The sequence below is a fragment of the Dipodomys merriami genome, unplaced genomic scaffold, assembly GCF_024711535.1.
Source record: "Dipodomys merriami isolate MVZ:Mamm:240054 unplaced genomic scaffold, mDipMer1.0.p SCAF_130, whole genome shotgun sequence".
Classification (NCBI taxonomy): domain Eukaryota; kingdom Metazoa; phylum Chordata; class Mammalia; order Rodentia; family Heteromyidae; genus Dipodomys; species Dipodomys merriami.
Window position 1 is genome coordinate 525,609 of NW_027202605.1, and position 24,086 is coordinate 549,694.

General features: G+C 38.6%; 1 protein-coding gene across 1 annotated transcript; it reads right to left on the minus strand.

Moving 5' to 3' along the window:
• Positions 1–644: 644 nt before the first annotated feature.
• On the minus strand, positions 645–23,736 carry LOC138824955 (zinc finger protein 182-like). Its single transcript, XM_070019348.1, has 7 exons — positions 23,680–23,736; positions 20,725–20,851; positions 19,436–19,525; positions 7,069–7,127; positions 4,135–4,261; positions 2,847–2,936; positions 645–2,008 (listed from the first exon to the last, which is right to left on the minus strand). The coding sequence occupies exons 1-7, from the start codon at positions 23,734–23,736 to the stop codon at positions 645–647; spliced, it is 1,914 nt and encodes a 637-aa protein (XP_069875449.1).
• Positions 23,737–24,086: the final 350 nt, after the last annotated feature.

Here is a 24,086-nt window from a genome sequence, read left to right on the forward strand (position 1 = left end):
GTGTTTTGTGTGTTCTGTGATCAACCCTGAGCTGTGTTTTCTAGTTGGAGGACTCCACATCTGCTATATCATAAGGTCTCTATCCTGTATTGGTTCTTTATTGCAATTTCAATTTTCTTACAGATCGAAAATTTTGTCCATTTGGTACAATCCTAAGTTATTTCATTTGTGTGAATCAACTTATGTGTATTAAGCTGTGACCTCCAGGTCTTTCCACACTGGTTGCATTCATAAGGTTTCTCTCCTTGTGTTCTGTGATGGATGTTAAGGTGTGCTTTACAGGTGAAAGAATTTCCATGCCTGCTACATACATAACATTTCTCTCTGGTGGGTTTTTTTCTGATGGACAGAAAGTTGTATGTTCTGGGTGAAAGACTTTCCATATAGCTTACATTCATAAAATTTTTCTCCTGTTTTTGTGCTCTCTGGTGGACAGTAAGGTGTAGCTTCTGGCTAAGACTTTTCACACATATGACATTCATAAGGTTTCTTTCCTGTGTGTCTTTTCTGATGGACAGTGAGGTTTGACCTCCAGGTGATAGATGACATGCATGTTACATTCATAAGGTTTCTCTCTTGTGTGTGTTGTCTTGTGGCCAGTAATGTATGACTTCTTGGTGAAAGACTTTCCACACCTGTTACATTCATGAGGTTTCTCTCCAGTGTGTTCTCTGATGTCTAGTAAGCCTTGATTTCTGGGTGAAAGACTTTCCACACATGGGACATTCATAAGGTTTCTCTCCAGTATGTATTCTCTGGTGAACAGTAAGGTATGCCTTCTGGGTGAAAGACTTTCCACACACATTACATTCATGAGGTTTCTTTCCTGTGTGTATTCTCTGGTGTCTAGTAAGATATGCCTTACAGGTGAAAGACTTTCCACAAATGTTACATTCAAAAGGTTTCTCTTTTGTGTGTGTTCTCTGGTGAACAACAAGCTTTGGTTTCTGGATGAAAGAATTTCCACACACATTACATTCATGAGGTTTCTTTCCTGAGTGTGTTCTCTGGTGTCTAGTAAGATATGCCTTACAGGTGAAAGACTTTCCACACACATTACATTCATGAGGTTTATCTTCTGTGTGTGTTCTCTGGTGGACAGTGAGGTTTGACTTCCAGATGAATGACTTTCCACACAAGTTACATTGAAAAGGTTTCTTTCCTGTATGTGTTATCTGATGGACAGTGAGACTTGACGTCCAGATGAAGGACATTCCACACAAGTTACATTCATAAATTTTCTCTCCTGTGTGTGTTCTCTGGTGTCTAGTAAGGTATTCCTTGCAAGTGAAAGACTTTCTGCAAATGTTACATTCAAAAGGTTTCTCTTTTGTGTGTATTCTCTGGTGGCGAGTAAGCTTTGATTTCTGGGTGAAACACTTTCCACACATGTTACATTCATAAGGTTTCTCTCTAGTATGTGTTCTCTGGTGGACAGTAAGGCATGCCTTCTTGACAAAAGACTTTCCACACACATTGCATTCATAAAGTTTTTCTCCTGTGTGTGTTCTCTGGTGTTCAGTGAGGCTTGACTTCCAGTTGAAAGACTTTCCACAAATGTTACATTCATAAGGTTTCTTTCCTGTGTGTGTTCTCTGGTTGGTACTAAGGTTTGACTTCCAGGTGAAAGACAAATCACACATGTTCCATTGAAAAGGTTTCGCACCTGTGTGGCTTTTCTGGTGGACAGTAAGGTGTAACTTCTGGGTGAAAGATTTTCCACACACATTACATTCATATGGTTTGTTTCCTGTGTGAATTCTCAGGTGCACAGTAAGGTATGCCTTACAGGTGAAAATCTTTCCACACATGTTACATTCATAAGGTTTCTCTCCTGTCTGTTTTCTCTGAGGGATGATAGGGTATGTCTTCTCAGTGAAAGACCTTTCACATTGTTTATATTCTTCAACTACAGAAGGCACATGAGGACTATATGCAGCACACATCTTACCAGGTTCACTGAAAACACCCATGTTCTGACATCCAGTGACCTTTTCTATCCTCATCCCTATGGAGTTCCCATTATTGTTAATCAGTTCTGACTTCTGTTTTGAGCTCAAATTAAAACTTCTTATAAGTCTCACTTTTTCCTCCCCTGGGTTACTATTCATGACTGCTACTTCAGAGAGATATTTATTGTGACTTTCCTGACAGGTGCTAATTTCATCCTCCATTTCTGGGACATCTAAAATGAATAACAGGAAAAAAGACAAAAACATAAATGAGATCCATAAATTCCTTAATGTAAAGGTATTTTCTCACACTCTGTTACAAGATTTTCAAATATCAAAGCATTCCTTTATGCAGAATATATATTTTCTATGCAATGTAGTAATTAAGAAAGTAGTACTGACATTTTACAATGGAAAATAATGTTTTTCTGTGTTTCAGATTTTTCTTTTTTTGTCAAGGAAATATTTACTCAAATTATTCATCTATGTACTTTTAATGCTTCCATTCTGAATCTCACTCTATGCACAGCATAACTGATGAGAAATTGTCACAGCAGAGGATAGCAGCCCTAGCAAATCCTATTTTCCTCCCAACTTCATAATACTAGTTTAAAAGAAAATGAGATCTCCTTTCTACATTTTTTATTGTCTTTTTCTCTTTATGAATGACTTCTCTACAGAAAAAGAGAATTGCTAACATTAACTACACTGGCACACCAAATTCAGTTTGTCTCCACGTGAATTCTGGATTTACAATTCCTTGAGACAAAAGATCACCTACTTTTCTGCTACACATGACTCAGGCGTACAAGGAATATTTCCCTCTAAACATCTCAAGATAAACAGACCAATAGGCTCTGGACCAATTATCACCTTCAAGATGCTTTAACTCACCTGTGAAATTCTCTTCTGAGTCTTCTCTTATCCACGGATCTGTACCTTGCTCCAGCTTGACAATCAATTTAGGTTTAGGAACACAGAGGCCTGTGATTAAGCAATAGTGGAGAACTATTGTTCTTGCTGGGTCATCATTAATAGAAGGTTGCAGACATCCTGCTCACAAGGTTGCTCCAAAATCTGGTTTCTCAATTGTTTTATTTTTTGGTGGGTGGGTTCTGTTGTGGGGCCTGAACTCTGGACCTGGGAGCTGTCTCTCAGCTCTTAAGCTCAAGGCTAGCACTCTATCACTTGAGCCACAACGCCAATTCCGGATTGTTTTATGCTTATGTGGTGCTTAGCAATCAAACACAGTGCCTCAAGCATGCAAGACAAGCGCTCTACCACTGAGCCACCTTCCCAACCCATGGTGTCTCAATTCTAACAGCTCCATGGTGGACTTTTCCCCAGCTACGCATTTATTTTGCCAATTGTGTGGCTTGAACTCAGCTATTTTGCTCAAATCTAGCATTCTACTACTTTGAGTCTTGGCTACCTTTCTAGTTTTGGAATGGTTAATTGGAGATAAGAGTCTCATGTTCATTTTTCTACAGTTGCTGGCTTCAAACCAAAATCTTGAGATTTCAGCTTCCAGAGTATCTAGGATTCCAAGCTTGAAGCAATGCAACCTATGTCAGGTTTGGCTTACAAATATACACTTTCACACTTTCAACTACTGATTTCCAAATCGTACTGACAGTAGTAATATATATTCTTTCTAGACTGTACATCCACCTATAATAATCACCCCAAGTCTGGGAAGTCAGTTTCCTGTTAGTGGATCATCGTTTAGAACTTTTGTCTAACTACTAATTTGCCTTGTTAAAGAATGAGAATAAAATTAGCTCCTGAGTTACATACAATGAAGTTGAAGTTTCCCTTAGGAAGAAATGACACTTCCCATGGACTGGAATCTTTTTTTTTTAAAACAAAATGTAATGGTCCAAAGGCTTACACTTCTAACCCTACATTTAGGAGGTAAGATAAGAAGAGGCAGGCTTGAAACCAACCTGGGATGGAAATTCAGACTATACCCCAAAACAAAAGCCAAAATGGTGTTGTGGCTGAAGCAGTAGTGTGAAAGGCAAACAATATCAAGCTCCCAGACCTGACTCTGGCTGGCTTTTATACTAGCAGTTTTTTACCTGGGAATGGACTGGAATATTATACCTAAATAACATAAACAGTCAAATGTCTACTAAAATAAAAGCACTTGTTCTTCCAAATAAAAGTGACCTTTGCTCACCCAAGGACATTAGGTTGCTATAGATCTCCAGTATTACTTCTCTATAAAGGTTCCTCTGTCCAGGATCCAGATCCTGCCACTCCTTCAAGGTGAAGTACACAGCCACATCATCAAATGACATCAGCTTCTGTAATGGCACATTTCCATCAAGAAATTAGACCAGAGTCATGAGAATTCCAATCTGGAATTCCATTATGATGCAGGTATGTTTTTATCTTACATAAAATGTTTGCAGCTGGCTGTGTTATCTTTTAACTGGGAAAATTAAATAGCAAATTAGAAATATTTGACAATACATAAACCTGGCCATTAAAATACACAGATTTGCAGGGCACCTGGTGGCTGATGCCTGTAATCCTAGCTATTGAGGAGGCTGAGGTCTGAGGATCAAGGTTCATGGCCAGCCCAGGCAGGAAAGTCCATGAGACACTTATCTCCAATAAACCACCAGAAAACTGAAAGTAGCACTGTGACTCAAGTGGTAGAGCACTCACCTTGACCTGAAGAACTGAGGGACAACAACCAGGCCTAGAATTCAAGCCCCAAGAACAATAAAAAGTTACAGATTCCGTAATGCATGCAAACACATTTGTGCTGCTAGCAATAGAGACAAGATAAAAACTCTAAGGAGACAATAATCTGGCATGATGACATTAAGCCTAAGGAGGTGTCTAAAAATTATATTATTATTTTTGATAAAATTTTAGTACATATCAGCATAAAAATGAATTAAACAAATATTTTTTCTGCATTTACATATACTGCTTCACCATAAATCCTATTTAGACCTTCTATTAACAAGTACTCTCATAAGCAAGCAGAACACATTCAGGATATCACATGGGATACAGAACATACAACATTACTAGATCAAGGAAAAGCAGTGTCCACATGAATATTTAAAAACAGTAACAGTACTCCAGAAAGTAGCTAATGATTTATTGAACCCTTATAAGACTTGATTTAGTTCCCACATAAAAATATCCTAGGTTCACCATGATTGGTTTAAATACTAAATATTGAAATGTGGTCATAGATTCCCTGATATTTCCTTCCTATGTAAAAAAGAACTGCTATCATGACGTTTTGTAAACTTTCCCTACATTCTACAATACAAAATATAGGTGGGAGGAGAATAAAATGTTCCTTCAGAAGATTTTCATTTTAAGAGATCTTCATGGAAGGTGGAAGCAAATTAATATAGGCTCAAGGAACACTCAAGATGACAAAAATGATAAATATGATCAAATGCTCAAATGTGTTACATATTTCTTAGTCATTTCTCCAGTAGATCCCTAAGGATACATTTCCCCTTGTGTTAGTTAATAGCGAAATTCCTCAGAGAACAAAATCAATTCCTGAGCAAACATGTGGGAATTTGCAACAAATGATATTTCTAATAGAGAAAACTTCCTCACTGTATTTTTTTTAATTATCAAAACTACCTATGTTATACGGGCAGTGAGTGAAATATTTAAAAGTAGTGATATGGAAAAACAAAACTGAGTACCACGACAAATAAAGTTAGACCAAAGATAACAGAATCAGGTGAAATCAAATTTTCTTGTAGTTTATCAATTGGGGGAAGGACGTACTTTTCTGTATGGAACTCTGAAGTTGAGCTGATGGGAGAAAAGTTTTGAAAGGTTGGAATTCCAGCCTGACAGAATTGAGAGCACTGAGAGCTGGCTGCAGAAGGGTTAAAAGAGAATTCTGGAGAGGGTTAAGAGACTGGAGTGCAGGCCTTTTCCTTACTGTTGGAAAGATAGCATCTGAAACTGAGCTGCTGTTCACCTTGAAGGCTAGGTAAGGTGAACTTCATGTCTGCATTTTCTCTGGGCGCCGGTCTTCTGTCTCAGGAGAATAAGGAAACATGTTTTCCTCACAACCTGTTGTTGCTCAGATTGTAATATTAATATAGATACTTCAATTTTGCATGTTATCAATGGGAATCTTCCCTGTGTGAACTCTAGGTACTATGCTAGCTTGCTGACAACCAGAGACCAAGTGCCAGAGAGGCTTCAGAACCCTGGTTTCCCCTAAGTCTATCTGTTTACGTTTTTGTGTTTCTCTAATTTTCTTTGTTTCTGGAATCCTGTAGAACTCTCTAGTCAACAAATTTCCCATATAGTGGGTAAGAAAAATGCCAATCCTAAGAGCCATGTCAGCAAACTAAAACTAATCACTAAGAAAAACTAGTTTCCAGATAGATCATTGAAGAAATGAAAAAACTGAGAGACATATGGAGGAAAGAGAGAATCAAAAAAATAAGAAAAAATTATTCAAAGATAGATACAAAGAGAGAGAAAGAGAAAAATAACCAACACAAGTGAATAGAAAACCAAAAGTAGAGAGAGATTATAGAGGAAAGAAATCTTGTGAGGATACTTTAGAAAACAAACAGGATTTTGTAAAAAGACCATAAAGTTTAGCAACAAATATAGCCTCAGCTTCAAGTAAGACCAAGACCATGAAGTAGTCCAAGAATTATATATGGAGAGTAATTTAAGTACATATAGGTTAATCATTCCTTAAGAACACATGAAGGTGCATATGACCACATTATTTCAGCAATTCCAGGAAAATTTCATTGAGATAGTTTAATGTTACTGGTTGCAATCTACCCTTCACCTTCCATGAGATGTATCCTGCTCGGTGTCACTACATCACATAACAGGTATGACTACATGTTATGACAAGATGAAACCTAGACATTCTGAAGCCAATCTTAATTCTACTTAGAAAGAATATAACCATTTAATCTGCTAAACCTACAAGTAATCTTTATCTCCTAATCTACATGCCATCTTTTTCTGATTTATGAATACATTCCTGAGGCTGAATCTGTGTGGTTGGTATTGTTTGTTATTCTTGGAAATCTTTAGGTTCATAAAATGGAAAGGAAAACAAATGAGAAATTAAAAAAAAACTCACCAGAGATCCATTCATTCTGTCTTGCTGCTGACAATAAACAGAAGACTCTGGAAGCATGGCTGGGATATAAGGCAAATGACATATTCAGAAATGAATCTGTGAGATTTTGGGTCCAGAATTTTCTCTTGCAAACATGATACATGGGCTGCAAAACCATAAAGCTGTCTTAGAAGAATCTTTAATGTCTCAGGCAGGGCATTAAAGTCTCCAGTAAACCCAATCCAGTCCCTTTCCTGGTAGATAGATATTATTAAACCAACTAATTTCTATGTTTATGTACACATTAAATTCGAAAAAAAGGAATGTTTCCACAAATATTATTGAATACTTGAAAGCAAAAACATCACATTTCCACTAAAAGTAGTTATTACTGAACATACTTCGGGATGTAGGAACTGCTTTTTTTAATGCAAAGGTATCCTAGGAATCCATTGGAATTTGTGTTCTACCTCATTCATTTACATATTTAAACACCAGGGAAAGCATGTATGATGTAACTCAGTAGTTTTCACCCAAAGTTAGAGAAAAAAATGTATGCAGAATATATTTCTTGTGTTAAAATATTTCAACAATGATTGTCAAATGGCACATTTCACTGTACCCATTGCACACATATGCAAAGACTTGCAATTTCCATTTAACATGCTTTGGTCAAAGGGACAAGAGTAAAGATGATGTAAACCCAGGTTTGAGAAGTCCCTAATGTTCATTTCCCTAAACAGTCTTGAGAAGAACCTTGGCCATCCTAAAATACTCCATATAGGAGTGATATCACCTGAAGATAAGCAACATCTACAAAGCATACAACCTTGAGTAAGACATAATTATCTCAAGTTTTCTTCTGTGATTTTTTAAGGCCAAATGTTCCTGACCAATACTTTCTGAACTACCAGGCAAAACCAACCAGTAAGAGCTAGCATTAGCAAATCCTTAGATCGGACATTTAACATAAGTTTACATGATTACATACTAAAAATAATAGTGGTAACAGGCTGAATAAATTAGCAAGAAGAGGATTAGGGATTACTACATGAATAGATACTTTCAGTCCTAACAATTACCCCACCATCCCACACCACAGCCTCAGGTACCCTGTGATAATTATGCTCTGGCTTATTCCTCAATCCAGTGCATCACAATTCCTGGAAATTAGTTCAAATCTTGCAACAACACAAAGTGATTGACAGTGGTGTAGGAAAAGAGTACCACGTGAATCTGGTGCTCAGGGAAGTATCAATAATTTTTGCATAAGGCAATGGATGCTAGCAACATCTTCCCCTTCCTGTGCTTTTCTGCTTCTTCCCTCTAGGGCTTCTCAAAATTGACAAGGTCTGTCCATATAGGATGGCAATTGCTATTCATAGTGTGCTCTGCTTCATACATTGCTAGGCTTCATTCCTAAAAATACAGGACCAGCACTCAATACTCCAATATCCCATGTACAACTGTCTCTAGAAACAGAGTCATGTACAAACGCTTGTGAACTCAAGCCAAGAGATTAAAAACTCAAGCCAAACAGATTAAAATATCTCTAGGAGAAACAACACAGAAGCCCTAAATACAATTTCAATGTAAGAGGACTCAAGGCAGGCACACACCTCACAATTTCACTAGAATTCTTCCTGTACTCCTCTTCCACCTGGGCAAAGCCAATAAAGTCACATGGATTAATAGAAGAATCCCTTGGTCTTGGAGTACAAATGCACAGCTCTTGGGCTCTCCTTGTCTGCAGAATCACCAAGCTTGCTCTCAGACATTTGGGAACCAGGTTCTTGCAGCTCAGGGCCCAGAAGCTAATGGCAGCACAAACTCCTGAACCTCAAGCAAATTATCAATCCCAGACTGGAGAAAAGCGTGCAGGAAAAAGCGGGTGCTTTGGCTCAAGTGTAAAGCTCTCCTATCGAGCTGACGAGCTCAGGAACATTGCTTGCAGGCCCAGAGTTCAAGCCCCACCAACGACCAAAAAAACAGAACCAGAAAAAGAAACCCATGGAGGATAGAGTCCGGCAACAATCCCACAGTTCCTACCTGACATCAGTTCCAAAGCCTGAGATTCCTTCAAGTTACAGCTCCCAAGCTCCACTGCACAGAGCTGGGCGCCTGCCTCCTGGCTCCCACCTATGAAGGCCAAACTTTACTTCAGGGCACTTCCAGCAGCAAGGCAAAGGAAAAGAACCCAGAAGGGGCAGACTTAAAACGCCCAAGGTTGGCGGGGAGACGCATGCGCAAAAGGATCTCTGCGCCACTTCCGCCCTCCAAAAACAAAAACAACTCAGGACTTTCAAACCAAAAGCCCTCCACTGAGACTACATTTCCCATAATGCTCGGCGCCACCTTGCTTCACCTCTGCTGAGAAGAGTGCTTGAATGCATTGGGACTTTTCTCTCCCTGTTGTGGGAGCTAAGGTGAGTTTCTTCTTCAAAACCACTGTTTCCTTCGTGAAATATTGTAAGGCCAACCAGAAAATGGATATACATGGGGAGAATTAGATGCATTGACTTTTTGGTACTTAGTTCTAATAATGAAATTGAGGTTATGAGACTGTTTCTCATACCTTTCTTTTTGTTCTATGCCTGTGTTCTGCTGAGTGTAAATTATATCTCTGTTTTGCTTTACATTGTTTAATACCTCCCCTCTCCACTACAAACATACTCATAGACACTGAACTTATACCGGGTCATTTTCCATTAGTGTAATGTACACACTGGCATAGAATAAGAAGATGGTTATGTGGATATGCATCATAATCCTTCTGTTGATTTGGATTTCACAAAATCAAACAATTAAGTTTCCTGAAAATCCCCAATTCTATCTATTAAATGAAAATGAGTTTTTGGCTGTTTCTGAATTTTGCTTTTCATTTAAGGGTTTTATGTTTTTTCTTTTTCTGTTCATCCTGAGGCTTCAACTCAGAGCTTGGTCACTGTCTGTGAGCATTTGCTGTGCTCTACTTGGATTTCCTTTAATAATTTCTTCAGGTAACTAGTGAAAAGTTTCCTCACAGGGATTCTTAAGAGCATGGCACATTTCCCTGATTTTCCTACAAAGAGACTGATTTGGGGGTCAGAATGAATGCAGGTGAGTAGAAGAGTGAAGTTTAGTGTAGGTCTATTTTGATGTGAATCTTAATCATTTACAAACCAGTCTGCTTTTGTCTTTTCATTTTGCATGTGAAAATCTCTTTACAATTCTTACCTCTTCTCTGATCCTAACAGTTCCTCTCAGTAGCTTTAGGCTACATATCTAGGGGACCTCTGACTTGTCTTCTCAGACCTTATCCATTAAGCTGTGGAATAAATGTTTGTCTTCTTCCACAGTGTCATCAGAGCACAAGCAAGACTTCTCTGGGACACCGGGATAATAATTAAGGAGACAGAAAGATGGCTGATGGCACAATTCTGCTGTATTTCTCAAATGCTTGTATAAAATAGGTCTAGGCACACTCTGCCAAAAAGTGCAAACAGCACGCATCTTTCTTCATTCTATTTCAATCTATCTTTTCCACCAAAGCCTCCCTTCACTTAAAGCCCCAGGCCAATCAGCTAGAACACACACTTTCTCAAACCATAAAGGGCAAGGACTTGCAGTCCTGAGGGTGGGAGTCAATGGCCCTGAAGCCTTTGTTCAGTTTGCCTGCTTCTGGCAGGCACCCCAGGGTCTGCAACAGTCTCCCTCTCTCATAATCAGAGATCCTATACTTGTCTCTTAAATGTTTATTGTGATGTTTGTTAATCCTTTACATGCACTATAATTGGGATAGTTTGGATTAGAAACTTTCCCGTCTGATATTAGTGCTCTAGTGTATGGATTTTCCATGACTCTTTTGTGGACCTGAACTAATCCTCATTAAAATGGGAATCAACGGGCATATTTGGATGTATAGACTTCACCTAAAAAGCACCTCTAATAATATAAAGAAAACCTAATTTCATCCTGTAAAAGTCAATTCCTGAGAAGCAAGGAGAAAAGGATCAGAAAGAACTGGAGTACTTCCAAGATTACATGTGAAGTTTAGTTTTCATTGTTGAAGCCTATATTTCTGATGCATTTATTTATTATTTTATCCTTTTTTTTTTTTTTTTTTTGGTTGGTCATGGCACTTGTACTCTGAGCCTGGGAACCAACTTTGAGCTCAAGGCTCTCCCATGTGAGCCATAACACACATCTGGATTTCTAGTGGTCACTGGAGATAATGTCTCACATGTTGTTGACCAGGCTGACTTTGAACTGGGATCCTCAGGTTTCAGCCTATTGAACAGCAAGGATTACAGACATGAGGAACAGCACCCAGCTTACATTTCTTGTGTTTTATGTCCCAACGCTGGGGCTTGAACTCAGTGCATGGACACTGTCACTGAACTTCTTTTGCTCAAGACTAGCAGCCTACTACTTGAGTGACAATTCCACATTTTGCTTTGCTGTGTATGTGGTACTGAGGACTTGAACCCAGGGCTTCATGCATGCTAGGTAAGCATACTACCACTGCTGGGGGCCTGCCACAACACCAGCAGTGCTCCAGAAGCACAAGGGGATTATAATGGAAGAGACAGAGACCAGACCAATGATGAATCTCTCTTTAATTCAGAAATAACCTTAGCTATAGACTCTTTGTATATCTGTCCAGTGCTTGCATCACTGTTCTAGGACTCAATGTGGCAACAACTGCATATCATATGCATCCTTCCTCATTCTAGTTCAACCTTTGTCCACCAAACTCCTACAGGTAAGGCCCCAGGCCCAGAAGCTAAAAAGAACACTCCCTCCTATGAAAAGGGCAAGTACTTATAGCCCTGAAGGTTGTAGTCTGGGGTTGTGGAGCTTCTGCTCTCACCTTGCCAGCTCCTGGCACCTCTGAGTCTGCAACAAGTCCTCCTTTTTATTTTGTAAATTGAGCAAGTATCTATCAGCCTGAACCTGGAAAAAGCAGCACATCTTATATCTCAGGAAAAATGGAAGAAAATGAATAACAAAACAAGAAACAGGAAAATGCTTAGAAATGGTAAAAGGATTGCTATTTCCCAGGTTAAATCCCTGCAGGTAGTGGAGAACTGATGTAGCTAAGTCTGCAGGGTGTGCTACCTGTAGGGTGGAGTGACCAATATCAGATTTCTGACCCTGAAGCTCCATAATGTCTAAGCTTAATTTATCAAAGGAGGGCTGGGAAGGTGGCTCAGTGTAGAGCGCTTTCCTTGCATGCATGAGGTCCTGAGTTCGATTCCTCTGCACCACATAAGCAAAAAGAAACAAGCCGGAATTGGAGCTGTGGCTGAAGTGGTAACCCGCTAGCCTTGAGGGGAAGAGCTGAAGGACTGTGCCCTGTCCCAGAGTTCAGGCCCCATTACCGTACCCCCCCAAAAATTATCAAAGTACTAGATTGCTCAAATATGTCACTGGATATTGGCCAAAATCTTATTTCCACCATATTTAAGAATGAGAACACAGTTGTACTAACCATTAGCATGGCACATCATTTTTTACCGAGTCTTTAGCACGTCTACCTGATTATCAACAAACATCATTGCTGTTTCCAAATTATAAAACATAACACAATCTTTTTATCTAAGCCCACCTGCATCCCAGGGCACCAGAAACATATCAAGCCAAAGTATTAACATGTTATGTTGTACATATGGTTTGGATAAGGTTCACAGCAGAATCAGTAGCACTAGCAAGAACATTTAGGGTAGCAAAAATGCTGGCAACCAATATTCCAAAAATCTGCAGCAATGGCTAAGAGCCTATAAACCTCAATAGCAAACAGAGACCCAAACTTATTATACCATAATGGTTATATCAACAGAACAGGCAACATAAGTTAAGGTGATTGCATAGTAACCTCAGAGTATTTATGCAGTTAGTGAGAACACAATTGTTCCTGCTAGAGGCATCAAAAACCACCCCACCCTTCAAAACCATACCTAGCTCAACTACCAGTATGTATGGATACATAGCACAACCTTGCACAGTAAATGATACAAAACCATGAAACAGGACATGTTTCTGACACAGAGGTATGGAATGAAGAGAGGCATTATTCCATAAGACCTCAGCAGCAGTCAGTTACAGATGTCAGGGTGAGCTTGTCCAAACAGACTGACAAACATGGGGGCCAGCAAGGTACCACTGATCATGTCATTCCTCTGAGCCCAGTTGTGCAGTGCATTTTGGTAGACTTCCACCAGCACAACAGTAGACAGGATGTGAAATCCACAAGCCCTCCATAATCTACATGCCCTCCATAATGGTGGATCATCACAAAGACAGGAATCTCTGGTCATAGTGAAACCCAAGAGGGGTGTACCATATCTCCTGCCAAAGGAATTCTAGAAGTGTTATGCATAAGCTCCATGTTTTCCATTCATTCACCTTTTCCTCCAGAGGAAGTCAGAACCATAATCTATCCGTGACTACCTTAGCATACTTGTACCTGTTACCTCAGGATCAACAACAGTCAATCATAGAGATGAATGAAGAAAGAGGATATAATATTTGTATAGCAAATAATGAGACTTATTCTGTGAGCAATGAACAATTCAAAAATAATGTAGGAAGTAAATTCTATTTATACTAGTACAATGAACATAATGCTTAGAAATGAATGTTTGAAAAATGTACCCTTGAACAATGAAAACTATGTGACACAGCTAGTCTAGGAAGCACTGATTTATACCTGATCCTTATCTTCTTGCCTCTCAGAAACTTACGTTTTACTTTTTCAGAAAGAAAGTATTATTTTTGCTTCATATTTTATAGGTGCTCCAAAGTTGACATCTATATAGCCAAATGTGCCTCATGATCTCCATTTTCATGAGGAATAGCTCAGGTCCACTAAAAGAGGCATGGGGAACCCATGCACCGGAGGACTGAATATCAGGTGTGAATATTTCCTACACAGTCCTTCCCAATCATGATGTGGGGAAAGGATCATCAACAATCTCAACAAATACTTAATAGACAAGCTTAGGATGTCTGATATGAGGGAGGGAGGCAAAAGGTTTATTCCACAGTGTAATGGATACAGTTTGGGAAGACAAGTCTGAGGACCCCTAGCTGGCATTTCTAGCATGAGAGAACAAGTAGAAAATAAAAACAAAACAGGATATGCAAAACAGAAAAGTAAAAACAGACTGGTGATCAAGCTTTACATGAACATAGACCTACCCTGTACTCTATCTCCACCCATGTGCACCCTAATCACCATAGACAACCATTCTTGGAAGAGTCTTGGAGGAAGAGTACCATTTTCTAAGAAACCCCTGGAAGGAAACTTTTCACTAGTTTCCTGAAGCAATTAATAAAAGAAAGGCAAGTAGAGCACTGCAAATGCTCACAGACAGCGCCCATGCTCTGAGTTCAAGCCTCAGGACCAACAACAAAATGAGGGGAAAAAACTTTTAAAGGAAAGGCAAATGTCAGACACAAATAACCAAAAACTCCTTAAATTTTCAAAGATGGAATTTGGGAGTTTCTGGAAAAGTAAGGGGTAGAGTTTCACCAATCTATTTAATTCTAAGATTATAAAGTATGTCTACCTTAAAATTCTGCTATTTTCTTCACATATATATACATATATATGTATATATTAAAGAAGGGGAAAATGATCCCAGAATCAATCAGCTAAGTGTATGTAAATACCTGATTTTGTGGCTTGAACTCTGGGCCTGAGCTCTATCCCTGAGCTGTTCAACTCAAGGTGAGCTCTACACCACCTGAGCCACAAAGACACTTCCGTATTTCTGGTGGTTATTTGGAGAGAAAGCTCAGGAACTTGCCTGCCCAAGCTGGCTTTGGACCAGCATCCTCAGATCTCAGCCTCCTGAGTATGTAGGATTACAGGCAGGAGCTACTGGCACCCAGATGCAAATACCTTTTTAAACTGAGAGGAGAGATATTCACATTTTTAAGGCAAAACAGCGACATAATTTATATTCAGAACATACTTTTTGAACAAAAACAAAATCAATAACCATGGAGTCTCATAACCTCAATTACATTAATAAAACTAAGAATTAAAAAGCCAAATTATCTAATGCTCCTAATACAATTCTTTGTGTTGGTTGATCTCACAATGTTTCAGGAGGTAAACTGATTGTTCAAGAAGAAACTCACCTTAGTTTCCCACAGCTGGGAGAGAAAGGTCCCCATGCATCCATGCACACTTAGGACCCAGTGTCTGGTGCCAGTCCAAACCCTGTAACAAGCCCACTTCCTCTAGTTGAATGCATCCTGTTATGGGGCACAGATTCTTTGAAAGACTGCAGGGGGGCTGAGGTAAAGCGCTTGATTCTCCTTGGCTGCCACTGTTGGTGGTTTTAGTTTGCAAATTTGGGTTTCTTTCCTTTTGCCTTGCTGCTGGAAGTGCTCTGAAGTACAGCTTTGCACTCCATAGTCAGAGCCAAAAGGTAGAAGCCCAGTGTCTCTTCTTCAGGGGAACTTGGGAGCTGAAACTTGAAGCGATCTGAGTCACCAGCCAGACTCTGCCTTTAGCATCTTTCCCAGGCTCAGAGTTCAGGCCCCACAACAGACAAAGAGAGAGAGAGAGAGAGAGAGAGAGAGAGAGAGAGAGAGAGAGAGAGAGAGAGAGAGAGAGAGAGAGAGAGAGAGAGAGAGAGAGAGAGAGAGAGAGAGAGAGAGAGAGAGAGAGAGAGAGAGAGAGAGAGAGAGAGAGAGAGAGATCTCCTATATATGTATTCCAATTCAATTGTTAAAATATAATTTGAATACAATACAATGACCTTGATATATGTGTGCTTGTCCTGATTCTTCAATTCAAGGTCTGGAAACGGACCATGAAATTATTTGGTTCAATGATAATGTTGTACCAATTAAGCCACACCTCCATTTCCAGCTTCTTTGGCTATTTTATTCGAGATAAGACTCTCTGACATTCTTTTACCAATGGCTTCATTTTGTGATCCTTGTGGGGATCCTTCAGGTGCATCCCAGGGGACCACAAGTAGGCATAGGAGAAATTATAAGGTTTACTAGAAGGACCATATTTCCCAGGAGAGGGAGCACATGCGTGTGTCTGTCTTCAGGTAGCAACAGGAGCTGGGGAGCAGGAAGTTAGGTAGATACATGCTCAGGTAGGTGTGGGTAGAGGGAGGGAGTGGTCAGCAGTATGGAGGGAACTGTAGGTCTCGGAGGAGCTCAGGTCTGGGTGGAGCTGAGGAGCAAAGGTGGGGATAATACTAACTTTCCTCAGATCTCAGCCTTCTGAGTACCTAAGATTACAACCATTAGACATGAGAGCCCAGTTACAATGTTCTCTTTAAAATTCAGACCATATTCTAAAAAAATAATATGAAACAGAAAACTTGACAATTTTAAGGCAGGATGTTCAGTCACTAATGTGGATAAGGACAGTGCAAATCCCAAAACAAGCAGAAAATATCCCACTTTGAAATTTGTAACACTCCTCATCTTAAGTATTGTGAATATGAACACTTAGCCTATAATAAATTTGCTTAGATTTCTCTCTTTTTGTGGAGGGGTCTAATCGTGGGGCCTGAATTCTGGGCCTAGGTGCTGTTCCACAGTTCTTCAGCTCAAGGTTAGCCATCTAATCAATTGAGCCACAGTGCCACTTCTGGGTTTTTCTTTTTGCTATGTGGTGCGGAGGAATCCAACCCAAGGCCTCAGGTATGCACGGCAAGTGCTCTACTACTGAGCCACCTTCTGAGCCCCGCTTTAATTTTTAAAAGAAAGAAAACATTCTTATGATGTACAAAAACCCAGTACTTATGTGCAAACACTGCTTTCAAAAGATTCATATTGTGTTTCCTATCAAAAACAACCTCACTGAAGTAAACAGAATAAATTTTTCCCTTTTTGTAAATGTCACTGCAAAGTTCATGCATTTTATATTAACAATTACAATTGTAGGTACATGGAAAAAAAAAAAAACAGAATGCTGGATAAAAGAATTTCCTGTGTCATCAACCAACAAGTATAAGCAAAAGCACATCCCTATATAAGTTGTTTCGTTTAAATTTTATGGATCTACATTTTGGAGTGTATTTTCTGTTAATATTGTTTAGTAACACCTAAGACTTTACTATTCTGTGGATTTGTCATTACTGGATACTTTAAAGCTCTACTTGATTCAGGAATGTTTCTTCTCCCATAAGAAGGCTTCATGCTTTTCCAGCCCACCTATCATGTTCTGACCAGGAACTTCTAGGATAAAATCACACAGGTTCTTTTCTGACTCTCTCATTTGGCTTCTCTCCAAGCCATGGTTCCAGAATCTTTATTCATTGTCAACAGCAAGAATTAATGAAAGGATCTCTGATGAGATTCTTTTATTTCTCACTCTGTTTGACATTCCATTTTATGAACCGATGTCAAAGATTGAAAAACAGAAGAAAAGAAAAAGATTCAGCTTCAGGAACATGTTTCTAAAAAAGCTAAAGATGGCTTGGAGATTTAGCAGATGATCAAAACTTGCCTTCTAAGTTAAGTGCAGGTTTGCTTTTGTTTGTTTTTCAGCTTTTAATGTGAGGACAAAGTTGTCTCCCTTGTTATGTGATTCAATGACACCTAGGAGGTAACTTCTCATGGAAGGCAAAGGTTGGCTAGAAACTGGTCAGACATCACATCCTCATACACACATTAGACTATCCTAATGAAGTTTTCCTAGATTTGCTGAAATAGTGTGGTCAAACATAATTTTGATTGTTGTACAGGACTGAGTGTGTTATAAGTACTTCAATTAGTCTCTGTATATACTCTTGGACTGCTTTGTGATATTTGTCTTTCTTGAAACTTAGGCTGTATTTTTGATGGTATTTATAGAAATCTCTGTTTTTCTCTAAGGTAAGTACAAGTGTAAAAGTGCTGGACCATATTTTTATGTAATTCTATATTAATTTCTTTTTAGGACTCTGTCCCATCTTTAATACTTTTACATACCTGAGAGAAATGCAGCAAGGTTCACATTGTTGTCACATCTTTCCTAGCTTTTGTTGAAATTTGGAAGGATTTTTATTCTTTTGTTTAAAACTATGGCCATACTAACATGTGTAAAATAGTTATTTTATTGTACTTTTGATTTGAATTTTACTCATGACTATTGATACTACTTTTATATTTTAATCAGCTATTTGTATATGTCCTTTTTAGAAAAGTCTCTTGAATCTTTTTCCTATTTTAAAATTAGATTTTGTTGTGTGGGGGTTACTTGTAGGATTTTCTTTATATTTTCTAATTCAGATTTGTTAGGAATCTATTTAAAGACATATGCAAATATTTTCTCCTACCATGCTTTTGCTTCTTCGCTGATAGTTCTTTTCATTATACAAGGTTTGGATTATGTGCACTTAATCTTGTTTGGCTTTGTATTTATTTTTTAAGTTTTACGTATTATTCATTTTCTTGCTTTTGTTTTGTTTTTGTGGTCGGTTGTAGCGCCTGAATGCTGGGCCTGGGCACTATCCCTCAGCTATTCAGCTCAAGGCTCGCATCCTACCATTTAAGCCACAGCACCCACTTCTGACTTTTCTTGCTTATGTGGTGCTGAGTAATGGAACCCAGGGCCTCATGCATGCAAGTCGAGTACTCTACCACTGAGCCACCTTGCCAGCCCTTATTCACTAATTTATTTATTGTGGGTCATGGGGCTTGAAGTCTGGATCTGAGCTTGTGCCTCAGACCATCAGTTCAAGCCTAGCAATCTACCACTTGGGCAACTGCTTCATTGGAGATAAGAGTTTCACAGGTTTTCTTGCTCAGGCTGGCTTTGAACCATGATCATCAGATCTGACTCTCCTGAGTAGTTAGGTTTACAGGTGTGATCCACCAGAGCCTGGCTTTTGTTTGTTTGTTTGTTTGTTTTTTGCATGAGTCACGTTTGGTGTCTGATTTAAGGATTTACTGTCAAATCTAATGCCATAAGGCTTTTTTCCTTTCCTGTCTTCTTCTCCTCCTTTCCCTCTCACCTTTTTCCCTTCTCTCTACTACTCTTTTGTCTCCTCTTCTTCCTTCTTTTCCCTGACCTTTGGATTCCCTTCTCTCCCTCCTCCATATATTTTCTTTTCTATTTATGTCTGACATGAAGACTTGCTAGTATCACTACTAGTTTAAAATAAAATGAGATCTCCTTACTATATTTCTTATTGTCTTTTTCTCTCTATGAATGACTTCTCTACAGACAAAAAGAATTGCTAACATTAACTACACTGGAACATCAAATTCAGTTTGTCTCCACGAGAATTCTGGATTGACAATCCCTTGAGACAAAGGATCACCTAGTTCTCTTCCATACATGACTCAGGGCACTAGGAATACTATTGCTCTGTAGAGCTCAAGATAAACAGACCCACTGGGCTCTGGACCCAACATCACTATTCAAGATGCTTTAACTCACCTGTGAAATTCTCTTCTGAGTCTTCTCTCATCCATGGTTCTGCACCTTGCACCAGCTTCACAATCAATATAGGTTTAGGCACACAGTGCCCTGTGAATAAGAAATAGTGGAGAACTATTGCTCTTGCTGGGTCATCATTAATGTAATGTTGCACACATCCTGTTCACTGGGTTGCTCCTAAATCTGGTTTCTCAATTGTTCTATTTTTGGGTGGAGGGATCGGTTGTGGGGCCTGAACTCTGAGCCTGGGAGCTGTATCACAGCTCCTAAACTCAAGGCTAGCATTTTACCACTTGAGCCACAACCGCAATTCTGGCTTTTTTTTTTCTGCTTTTTTCAGGCTGAGGAATCGAGCACAGGGCCACAAGCATGCAAGGCAAGCGCTCTACCACTGAGCCACCTTCCCAGCCCATGGTTTCTCAATTCTTAACAGCTCCATGGTGTACTTTCCCGCAGCTTTGGGTTTATTTTGCCAATGTGTGGCTTGAACTCAGCTCTTTTGCTCAAATCTAGCATTCTACTAGTTTGTGTCTTGGCTACATTTCTAGTTTTTGAATGGTTAATTGGAGATAAGAGTCTCATGTTCATTTTTCTACAGTGGCTGGCTTCAAACCAAAATCTTCAGATTTCAGCCTACAGAGTATCTAGGATTCCAAGCTTGAAGCAATGCAACCTATGTCAGGTTTGGCTTACAAATACACACTTTCACACTTTCAACTACTGATTTTCAGATAATACTGACAGTAGTAATGTATATTCTATCTAGACTGTAGATCCACCTATAATAATCACCCCCAAGACTAGGAAGTCAGTTTCCTGTTAGTGGATCATAGTTTAGAACTTTTGTCCAACAACTAATTTGCCTTCTTAATGAATGAGAATAAAATTAGCTCTTGAGTTACATATAATGAGTTGAAGTTTCCCTTAGAAAGAAATGACACTTCCTATGGACTGGAATCTTTTTTTTTTTTTTAACAAAATGTAATGGTCCAAAGGCTTACACTTGTAACACTACATTTAGGAGGTAAGATCAGAAGAGGCAGGCTTGAAACCAACCTGGGCACAGAAACCCAGAATATACCCCAAAACAAAATCCAAAATGGAGTTGTGGCTCAAGCAGTAGTGTGAAAGGCAAACAACATCAAGCTCCCAGACCTGAATTTGCCTGGATTTTATACTAGTAGTTCTTTACCTGGGAATGGACAGGAATCTTATACCTAAATAACATAGTCAAATGTCTACAAAAATAAAAGCACTTGACCTTCCAAATAAAAGTGACCTTTGCTCACCCACGGATATTAGGTTGCTATAGGTCTCCAGCATCACTTCTCTATGAAGTGTCCTCTGACCAGGATCCAGATGCTGCCACTCCTTCCAGGTGAAGTCCACAGCCACATCATCAAATGATATCAGCTTCTGTAATGGCACATTTCCATCAAGAAATTAGGCCTGGGTCATGAGAATTCCAATCTGGAATTCCATTATGCTGCAGGTATGCTTTTGTCTTACATAAAATGTTTGCAGCTGGCTATGTTATTTTTTCACAGGGAAAATTAAATAGCAAATTAGAAATATTTGACAATACATAAACCTGGTCATTAAAATACACAGATTTGCAGGGTACTGGTAGCTTATGCCTGTAATCCTAGCTATTGAGGAGGCTGAGGTCTGAGGATCAAGGTTCAAGGCCACCCCAGGCAGGAAAGTCCATGAGACACTTATCTCCAGTAAACCACCAAAAAACTGAAAGTAGCACTGTGACTCAAGTGGTAGTAGAGCACTCACCTTGACCTGAAGACCTGAGGGACAATAACCAGGCCTAGAATTCAAGCCCCAAGACCAATAAAAAGTTACAGATTCCGTAATGCATGCAAACACATTTCTGCTGCTAGCAATAAAGACAAGATAAAAATTCTAAGGGGATAATAATCTGGCATGATGACATTAAGTCTAAGGTGGTGTCTAAAAATTATATTATTATTTTTGATAAAATTTTAGTACATATAAGGGTAACAATGAATTAAAAAATATTTTCTCTGCATTTACATTTACTGCTTCACCATAAATTCTATTTAGACCTTCTATTAGCAAGTACTCCCATAAGCAAGCAGAACACGTTCAGGATATCACATGGTATACAGAACATAGAACATTACTAGATCAAAGAAAAGCAGTGTCCACATGAATGCTCAAAAAACAGTAACAGTACTCCAGAACGTAGCTAATGATTTATTGAGCCCTTATAAGATTTGATTTAGTTCCCACATAAAAATATGCTAGGTTAACCATGTTTGGTTTAAATACTAAATATTGAAATGTGGTCATAGACAACCTGATATTTCCTTCCTATGTAAATAAGAACTGCTACCATGAAGTTTTGTGAACTTTCTCTACATTCTACAATACAAAATATAGGTGGGAGGGGAATAAAATGTTCCTTAAGAAGATTTTCATTTTAATAGGCCTTCATGGAAGGTGGAGGCAAATTGATAGAGACTCAGGGAACACTCAAAATGACAAAAATGATAAATATGACCAAATGCTCAAATGTGTTAAATATTCCTGAGTCATTTCTACAGTAGATCTCTAAAGACATATTTCCACTTTTATTAGTTAATAGCAAAATTCCTCAGAGATCAAAATCAATTCCTGAGCAAACTTCTGTGAGATTTTGCAACAAATGATATTTCTAATAGAGAAATCCTCATCACTGTATTAATTTTTTTAAATCAAAACTACCTATCTTATACTGGCAGTGAATGAAAATATTTAAAAGTAGTGGTATGGAAAAAAAAAACTGAGTACCATGACAAATGAAGTTAGAGCAAAGATAACAGAATCAGGTGAAATCAAATTTTCTTGTAGTTTATCAATTGGAGGAAAGACGTCCTTTTCTGTATGGAACTCTGAAGTTGAGCTGAAGGGGGAAAAAGGTTTGAGAGGTTGGAATTCCAGCCTGACAGCATTGCGAGCACTGAGAGCTGGCTGCAGAAGGCTTAAAAGAGAATTCTGGAGAGGGTTAAGAGACTGGAGTGCAGGCCTTTTCCTTACGGTGGGAAAGATAGCATCTGAAAATGAGCTGCTGTTCACCTTGAAGGCTAGGTAAGGTGAACTTCATGTCTGCATTTTCTCTGGGCACCAGGCTTCTGTCTCAGGAGAATAAGGAAACATGTTTGCCTAACAACCTGTTGTGGCTCAGATTGTAAAATTAATATAGATACTTCGATTTTGCATGTTATCAATGGGAATCTTCCCTGTGTGAACTCAAGGAACTATGCTTGCTTACTGACAACCAGAGACCAAGTGCCAGAGAGGCTTCAGAACCCTGGTTTCCCCTAAGTCTATCTGTTTATGTTTTTGTGTTTCTCTAACTTTCTTTGTTTCTGGATTCCTGTAGAACTCTCTAGGCAACAATTTTCCTATACAGTGGGTAAGAAAAATGTCAATCCTAAGAGCCATGTCAGCAAACTAAAAATAATCATTAAGAAAAACTAATTTCCAGATAGATCATTGAAGAAATGAAAAAACTGAGAGACATATGGAGGAAAGAGAGAATGAGAAAAGTAAGAAAAAATGATTCAAAGATAGATACAAAGAGAGAGAAAGAGAAAAATAACCAACACAAGTGAGTAGAAAACCAAAAGTAGAGAGAGATTATAGAGGAAAGAAATCTTGTGAGGATACTTTAGAAAACAAACAAGATTTTGTACAACGACCATAAAGTTTAGCAACAAATATAGCCTCAGCTTCAAGTAAGACCAAGACCATGAAGTAGTCCAAGAAGTATATATGGAGAGTAATTTAAATACATATAGGATAATCATTCCTTAAGAACACACGAAGGTACGTATGACCACACTATTTCAGCAATTCCAGCAAAATTTCATTGAGATAGTTTAATGTTACTCATGAGGATGAGATCTGGTTGCAATCTACCCTTCACCTTCCATGAGATGTATCCTGCTTGGTGTCACTACATCACATAACAGGTGTGACTACATGTTATGACAAGATGAAACCTAGACATTCTGAAGCCAATCTGAATTCAACTTAGAAAGAATATAACCATTTAATCTGCTAAACCTACAAGAAATCTTTATCTCCTAATCTACAAGCTGTCTTTATCTGATTTATGAATATGTTCTTGAGGCTAAATCTGTGTGGTTTGTAGGATTTTTAATTCTTGGTCATCTTTAGGTGCATATAATGGAATGGAAAACAAATGAGAAATATAAATAACTCACCAGAGATCCATTCATTCTGTCTTGCTGCTGACAATGAACAGAAGACTCTGGAAGCATGGCTGGGATATAAGGCAAATGACGTATTCAGAAATGAATGCGTGAGAATTTGGGTCCAGAATTTTCTCTTGCAAACATAATACATGAGCTGCAAAACCATAAAGCTGTCTTAAAAGAATCTTTCATATCTCAGACAAAGCATTAAAGTCTACAAGAAACACAAATCCAATCCATTTCCTGACAGATAGATATTATTAAACCAACTAATTTCTATGTTTATGTACACATTAAATTCGAAAAAATGAATGTTCCCACAAATATTATTGAATACTTGAAAGCAAAAACATATCACATTTCCACAAAAAGTATTTATTACTGAATATACTTCGGGATGTAGGAACTGCTTTTTT

Excerpts from the sequence above, each read along its gene's own strand:
- LOC138824955 (XM_070019348.1), bottom strand. The coding sequence starts at position 23,736 with ATGCTTCCAGAGTCTTCTGTTCATTGTCAGCAGCAAGACAGAATGAAT. Across the intron at positions 7,128-19,435 it reads CTCAGAAGAGAATTTCACAG|CCATGCTTCCAGAGTCTTCT; the intron begins GTGAGTTAAAGC and ends CTTATATCCCAG. Across the intron at positions 2,937-4,134 it reads TAGCAACCTAATGTCCTTGG|GCCTCTGTGTTCCTAAACCT; the intron begins GTGAGCAAAGGT and ends GCTTAATCACAG.